General features: G+C 41.2%; 1 protein-coding gene across 1 annotated transcript; it reads right to left on the reverse strand.

The window, feature by feature from the left end:
• Positions 1-1,150: 1,150 nt before the first annotated feature.
• On the reverse strand, positions 1,151-5,912 carry LOC122641029 (oligopeptide transporter 1-like). The gene is made up of 7 exons (XM_043834345.1): positions 5,715-5,912; positions 4,884-5,341; positions 4,567-4,664; positions 3,914-4,486; positions 2,670-2,925; positions 2,392-2,574; positions 1,151-2,319 (listed from the first exon to the last, which is right to left on the reverse strand). The coding sequence occupies exons 1-7, from the start codon at positions 5,737-5,739 to the stop codon at positions 1,696-1,698; spliced, it is 2,217 nt and encodes a 738-aa protein (XP_043690280.1). The 5' UTR covers positions 5,740-5,912; the 3' UTR covers positions 1,151-1,695.
• Between the last annotated feature and the right edge of the window lie 2,136 nt (positions 5,913-8,048).

Genomic DNA, 8,048 nt, shown 5'->3' on the forward strand with positions numbered 1-8,048 from the left:
TTGATTTAAAATTATAAAGATGCCATTTCATAATTTTTTATTTATTACCTGTAAGCTTCTAGTGGAACATTCACAAGCAAGTTTTTGAAATTTTGAATTAAGCTTTGACCCACTTTCCTTACTTGTTTCTGGTCATGTGCCAAGGTTATTGTGAAGCCATTACTAGGTATAGTGAAAATAAAAGGGAAAATCTTATTGTAACAATTAAAAAGAAGTTATAATCTTACTTTTTGGCCTTTTCAGTATAAAACTTAATCTTTTCCCCTTTCAATGAGAGTAAAATTTTTAGGGAAAAAGAACTCTGTGCGTGAGTGTGGCCTACGCCAGCACTCCCATGAATCTATCTCTCTGCTCCTCAAATGAAAAGACACCTCTGCCCCCCCCCCCCCCAATTTTAAGGATGAGAGAGATAGACTAGTGTGAGTGCTGACGTAGGCCACACTCCGAGACAGAAAATTACTTCCCAATCTTTTATTTCACATGCCATTTGAGAAAGCATACAAGACAATGACAACTCTTTATAGTGACATACATAATAGTGAAAAATCTCTCTTTAACCCTTGAATATAAGAACTTTGGAGAACAAGATAAGAGGCAATCTAAAGAAAATTACAATTTATATAAATTCACCACTTTGATAACAACAAGAGCCACCCAAAATAAAAAGACATATTTACATGATCAAAAGTTCTTTCTTTCTTTCTTTTGATTTACTGTTTTGGCTTTGCTAAGGCACTGGTTAAGTCAGCAAGGGCCATTTACTTTTTGTTTTCCCTCCTTGACTGGCAAATGTTATGCACTTATGGGAAGGGGCATTATGCCCTAGATGCCTTGTCCCTCATGTGATTTGGCCGGGTGACCTAACTAGATCCCTCACTGGTGATCCAATCACTACCCTTTCACCAATTCCCTCATCCCCTTTTGTGCTTCACTCAGTAACTCTTCTACAGGTCTACCACATCCATTATTTAACCATCTCTCTCTCTTGTAGTATTGCACATGCAAGCCTTTGGTTGTGTTCTAAGGGATTCCCCCAGCACTCTGCCAAAACCCTTGTAAACTCACCATTAGGGCAAGAAAAAGGAATTGTTGATCAACACATTGATGACAGTGTAAGAGTAGAATAAGAACAATACCTCCATAAAGATTCTTATCAATCCCTATCCATTGATTTCAACTATTCAGAAAAATTTTGCCTAAAACTAAATAAAGTATACTTTACAAAAAAATACAATTAAAAGGGCCAAAAAAAAGGGAGATGGTTCTCTAAGCAGGCAGCTAGAGATCTGCCATGTGGTAAAACAGGTGGGGCTCAAAATTTATCGACATTTAAACCCTAATTCCCCTGCCCACATTTGAAGTTTCAACCCAATCAAAAATTTTAAGGTGGCTAAATACAGGTTATCAAAAATCCAAGACTGTACACAGTAATTGCCGGAGTTACAGTAAGTGAGCATGGAAAAATATTGGGATGATGCCAATATATAGGAGGGTATTTGATTGAATTAGGTTCTGAAATTTGATAGTACTGGTCAATCAATACCGCTCTCTAGATATCCTTCCTAGGGTCAGAATTATCATATCACTCTTCCACGTGGCAAAAATGCAGCAGGCTGCTTGGAGATTCCTTTCCGAGCTGTTCGCTTAGAGGAACTTTTCTCAAAAGAAAGGGAAAAAGGAAAAAGGAGAGAAATCTCATGAAACAGATGGGCATCCATCAACCTTAATCCTTGGATGTGTAGGACAAGATGCTAAAAGGCAATGATCACCTTGATCTGAACCCCACCAATCTGGACCAGGGATCCCATTCATTTCGAGAACAAAATAGATAAGGATGGACATGAAAGCAACCCCTGCATCTAAGGCTGCTGAGAGAACATAATTGTGCCTAGCCCACCACCCTCTATACCTCCGATACACATAGACATTGAAGAAGATGCCAACCATACCCCAAGTCCAATAGTTGACAGCCTTAGCCTCTGGAAAGGAGGAAGCATTGTAGAAGATGAGGGGCATGTGGATGAGTCGTATCCATTTGTATTGTGGAAACTTGCGACTTAACCACCAAACTGGCACTGGTGAAAGAAAACCAACAAGGAAGAACCAATTCAACTTCACATACACACCAAGCTTCCCAAACATGCGAAGTGGCCCAACCACTCCCCATATAATGGAAGCGCTGTAGAATACATGGTCACCTGGGCATGTCCATGGACTTCCCTTTGGCAAGTGATGAACATCACAAATATTCTCCACACCATTTAGAAGCCACCATGCTGTGCCGAACTGGGTCATGTTGTTGATCAATGTCCCAACCATCTACAACAACCAAATCACAATATTGGTCTTGCTTCTTACTGTGACACAATTTCAAAAATTGCAGAACATTACCTGAACTATGAACATTGATCTAGGAGGGATCTTCATGTAGTGTCCCAGCTTTAAATCTGAAATGAAAAAGATTGCTTGCACCATACTTATATAACCGTAGGTCTTGAAAGCCACGTTGGCAATGGGTTTTCCCGGATAAAGATAGCCAATAATTAGCTCTGTGATCACATTCAGACCAGGTTGCTGTACACAGTTTAAAAAAAAAAAAAAACACTAGTTAGAGATGTGGTATCCTCTCCATAAGAGAGAGACGGAGAGAGAGAGAAGAGAGAGATTACTTGGTTTGTAGTTGCTGTTATTATACCAATAGGCAACGTGAAAACTAGACCCACAGCAATGGCTAATAGGATCCCCCAATAAGGAAGTTGTAGTTTTTTATCAAAACCTTCACATGTGAAAACAGATAGTCCAAGCACTGACGCAAAGATTGAATAAAACCACCACTGTGGGACTGAATCATACTTGTTCATTATCCTGTTGTAGACATCTCCAGTCTTATCTTTTATGCTTGACTTCATTTGTCGCCAAATTGATCTGTGAAGTGATAGAGCCAAGATTATGTTGAAGATTGATAACATTGACTTCATTGGCTAGGCCGAAAGCATTGCCCTAGCCAGCTCCTCCAAGTCTAAACTCCAAAGTTGGAATATGCCTCAGGAGAAGGAAACATAACAAAAGAGGGCGAAAAAATGGTAAAATTCTCTAGTGAAAGCATTTCTAAAACTTCAAAATAGCTTATAAAAACTCAAAACTAAATAAGCACAAGTTTTTTCTCTAATTCAAAGATAACAGCTAACTGAAAAATACCAAAAAACCTTTTCTACAACATTAGAAACAATTCACTAATTTAAGGTCAACCATCATTGTTAAGAAAATCCCTTCTACTATGGGCAAAATTTTGAGGCTTCCCCAAACTGTTCAACTTTTTGCAGCCAGAATGATGGTTGACCTTAATGAATTAATAGGGAACCCACTGGATAGTCTACAAATCAAATTCCATGGCCTTGTTCAACTATATAGTTCAGCATCTAGTTTAGTCATCTTCTCTCCTGCATTGTAAATTATCAAATCAAGATCAAATTGATAGATATCTCATATAGCAATTCTACCCATGGGATAGATAGAGGACTGTCTAGGCCGGGCATCTGTCAAATTTCAAGGCCATAATCAATTATATATCCCACCACAATGTTGGATTTTTTACTTTAACCATCCAAATCATAACCTAGATTGACCCTTCGATTATGGAACCCGGTGTGATGCCTTTGGGTTAAAAACTTACCACAAGAGTCATTACTCAATTATATTATAGAGAAGTTTATACTAAACATGCAGTAGCGTTTTGTCCAATTCTAAGTAGTTAAATAACACATCTCTTTTTTTCATCATCTTTTAGTTTTTTTTTTTTGGTAATATCATCATCTTTTAGTTTGTTTATTTAAGGAATAGACAGTTATAACTCAACTCAACTCAACAAAGCCTAATTATCCCAATAGAATAACCCAAAGACATGGTTACTCACCTTCCATCAAAAAGGGCTACATGGGAGAGACTTGCCGCTAATGTTGCAAAGCTCGCACCATAAGTAAATGCAAAAGCGATACTGACGTAGACCTTACTGTAGTTATCATAAGCATGTTCATTGAACTCGAAAGTCTTCAAGTTCAAGATCCGTGTAACATTGTAGCTGTTACCATATTCATCAAATGTCCCACTGGAGAAAATGGGAAACCGCTTAGACTCGAAAGAATTGGTCCAATAAGCAATCGGGATTAAAACATAAAGTGCGAGGAAGGCACCCGCAAGCGAGCATATAATGGAGTATGGTGGGTAGGACAGTGGACTACTCAAAAAGGCAGTCACCACATTCCAGTCGAGTGCAAATGATCCAAGACCCAGCCCTTGTACCCCTGCACCAATTTGGTGGGCTGTGATTGACTTAGGCCATATCCAACATATGAATGAGAGAGCAGTTAATGAAGGGAAGAGATAGGCTGGGAAAACTGAGTAAGCAAAGCATGAGCCAAGGGCTATCACGAAGAATTGGAAACTTGACAATCTACCCTTTAACCTTATTTCTTTCTCATGGAGAGCCCTGCAAGATCCATACCCAACAAGGTTAGTAACACATACACACATAGATAGATAGAGAGAGAGAGAAAGAGAGAGAGATACCTGAACAGAGACACCTGAACGAGGGTGGCTGGCCACCACATGTAGGGTGAATCAACGAGGAACTTTCGAAAGAGACCAGCCCAACCATATCCAAGCATCTGTTTGTCAAGGGGAAAAAAATTTGTTCCTTTAATTACATTTTTTATTTTTCAAATTGAGGAGGAAATACAACATCAGTTTTTTGTTATGGATGATTGCAATGGAGTAGGTCAAGTGACAAAATCAAAGTATTTTTAAAAATAAGAACCAGAGTAGAGAGGATGAAAAATACAGAGATGCTTGAACATAAATGGCAAGGCATTTGATGAGTGACGCACCTGGGTAGTTAGGGTTAGCAAAATGGCAATGACGGGTTGGATGTCCTGCTTGTAGAAAATTCTAAGAATGGTGACAATGTGGATCGCGTAGACACCACCACTTCCGACGTTTGCAAAAATGGTGATGAGGACGTGCTCCTTCATGTTGAATGGTCCAGGGTTCAACGAGAATGACCACCCTCCTCCCAGCATCGGAACCCTCACTGTTTTCACCGGCAATGTCGCAGCCATCAGCTTTCCCACCGGAAGAATTGCCAGTTGAAGAGAGATGGATCCAATGCTCACCGGGTTCTGTCGAAACCGGTAAAACTGATTTATGAAGGAAAGCAACATGCATGACAGAACCCCTAACACCCAAGTTCGAAACGTTAACGTCGGCATTGTTGGGTCGTCGGTGATTGGAACTGTTAGCCGGACTTCCTCGATTGGACAATCATTCACCTCTTCTTCTTTACATTCTACAAATTGGACAAGGAAGAAAGAATACTAAGATTGATTTGGGTTGTTCTATCTATCATTACGTTCATCCTTCTTCTTTCCAGAAGCAGAACACCCCTAAATAAAAACCCAAAATTTTTGTTTTTGTTCCTGGCTCCCGAAGTACACTCCTAACCGTTGCATGGAAATTACTGGCAATGGTTTTGTTTATACAATGTTTTAGTTTCTCTTCACAAGTTTTTGTTTCAAACAAATAAAACAATTTCAAATTTTTATATGTTTTAGTTTCTCTGCAAGTTTTTGTTTCAACCAAATAACACATTTTCATAATCTATCTACCGCCCCTGAATTAATGAAAGAATATCAGAGAGAGAGAGAGAGAAAGAGAGGCACCTTTGTCATCAGCAGAAACCGCCATTGCAGCTGCAATGGGGTTCTGCTAGTGCTAAAAGGAGAGGACTGATGAAGAAATAGTTGTTGCAGAGACGGTCAAATGACAATAATGATCCTACCCTGTATAAAAAGTTTAGAATCTCCTAGGTTCCTCGATCGAAATTCAAGTTTTGTTTCGTAATATCTTTCTATCATCTGTGTTCCCCTGTAGAACACGACCCAATTTGGTGATGGGCGTGGCGGTGGTGGTGGTGGTGGTGGTGGCGGCGGCGGTGGTTGGAGACGATGACCGGGAAACAGGGGGTTCGTTTGTTGGGGCAGGGGGTGCCAATGTGGTAAACAGATTATCTGTTTCCTTTGACCAGTTTTCCAAATTTTTTTACCCGAAAAAAAAATTTCTTTTTCTCTTACGAGGGGGTTTCTGCTACATGGAAACAACAAGAGCCTCAGACGTCAAAACGGTTTCGGACAGATACGTATGCGTAATGCCACCCTGGCTTACTTTGAATTGATGAGGTCGGAAGGGAATAGATGAATCCCCTCCTTTATGGAGTTTTATAAATTTGGGTCCGTTTGATTTGTCACCAGCTAGGTGACAAGATCAGTTCTAACGAAAGTTCTAACTTATAAGTTTTATAACCTATAATTCCCATGTTTTATTTTTTTTTTCAAATTTTTAGGGTTAAAATGGTAGTTAGAAGTTAAACCAAATCACTATCATTGGTTTTTTTCTCCGTGGTTATCGGAGTAGAAGATGGATTTCATCAAAAAAGAAACCGCTTCAGCGAACTTGAGAGATTTCATCACGGAAGGGAAAGAGCTTCAACGATTTTATCACAGAATGTTAATGGCTTTCAAGCATCACCTTGAGGAACAGAGCAGAAGCTTATAGCGATTTCTCCGATGCTTCTACGATATTATGTTAGCATCTGTTAGAAAAATCGTTCCTTCTGGGTTTGAAGGTCTAACTTCTCAATTCCTCCATTGGAGCTCTTGGAATTGTTGAGGCAAAGCAATCTATCTCGGAAAAGGTTGGTTTTTTTTTTTTTTAACCATCCAAAAGCTCTCCGGCTTCGATGAAGAGAGGAAATATTAATGCAACATCAAAATTGTTAAAATCAAGAACTACAACATAAATAAACTTTCTTATCTTTAGCAGGCAAATTTTTTTTTTGAATTTTACATTTGCCGTAATTTGTTTCTGCGGCTATTTTGAAATTTTATCCACACGACCACACCTGCTTCGCCTTCTGTTGTTCGTAATACCATTATAGCGCAGCTGCTATTCGCTTGCAAGTAAAAGAAGCATTTTGGTCAGATTTCAAAGAGAATAGAGAAGTGACAAGGTAGGAAAAATGAGCACTGCAACCCCACCGCTGTGAATAGCCACCCCTATTCCGCCGTTGCTTGGCATGTATTCTGTCCGCCTCAGTGCGTGTTACCAGTCTGCCTCAGTGTGTGTAATCTCTCCCTCTATTTCAGTTTTGGTGGTTGGTTGCTCACCACCATGGCCCTTGGAAGCTGCTCGGATGATGACGCCGATGCCGACACCGACGACGACGACGACAACCGCCCCATCTCCCTCCTTCCCCTGCTGCCCCACCGCCCCATCTCCCTCTCTCACCTCTTCTGTGTCCCACCGCCTCCCCCTCCCCTGAAATTTCAGCAAAACCTCCCAGCATCCCCCATTCTACTACCCTCATCTTACCCCCTGCTCCCACCCGCCTCCAAACCTCCAGATCTCATCGCAATTCTCACTCTCACCCCCATTCTGTTCCCACCCCATCCTCCCTCCCCCTCCCCTGTAACGCCCTATTCTCTCCACCCCATCCATGCTTCCTCCTCCCACCACCCACCACCCACCCACTTGCATCCCCCTCCCATGAAGCCGATGCCCCCTGTTTCCCTTGTTCCGTCTCTGTTATGGTTTTTTACCATCGTCGAAAACTCACCCTCTCTCCCCTGTTTCCCCTGTTCCGTCTCTGTTATGGTTTTTTACCATCGTCGAAAAAAACTCACCCTCTCTCTCTTATTTTCCCCTGTTCCGTTTCTGTTATGGTTTTTTACCATCGTCGAAAACTCACCCTCTCCCCCTGTTCACCCTCACCGCACCCCCCTCCTCGCTCTAACCCGAAGACCTCCTCTCTCACTCCCATTCAAACTCCTGCTTTGATTCCATGTTCCCACCTCAGCTCCCAACTCACCCCTTTCCACCCTGATGCATCCACCTTGCCTTGTTTTTCCTTTTCTTTTTTTGCTTGTGGCTAGGGGTGTCAAAAAAACCCGGCCAACCCGAACCCGCCCTAACCCACCCTGAGCTCAGACAGGGCTAGG

The sequence above is a fragment of the Telopea speciosissima genome, chromosome 9 (genome assembly GCF_018873765.1).
Source record: "Telopea speciosissima isolate NSW1024214 ecotype Mountain lineage chromosome 9, Tspe_v1, whole genome shotgun sequence".
In the NCBI taxonomy this organism is placed as follows: domain Eukaryota; kingdom Viridiplantae; phylum Streptophyta; class Magnoliopsida; order Proteales; family Proteaceae; genus Telopea; species Telopea speciosissima.

Bases quoted from the DNA above. Each gene is read 5' to 3' on its own strand.
- LOC122641029 (XM_043834345.1), bottom strand. From the start codon at position 5,739: ATGGCGGTTTCTGCTGATGACAAAG. The intron at 5,342-5,714 runs GTGCCTCTCTTT...TCCAATTTGTAG, and splicing joins GGTTTCTGCTGATGACAAAG to AATGTAAAGAAGAAGAGGTG. The intron at 4,665-4,883 runs GTGCGTCACTCA...CTTGACAAACAG, and splicing joins TGCTAACCCTAACTACCCAG to ATGCTTGGATATGGTTGGGC.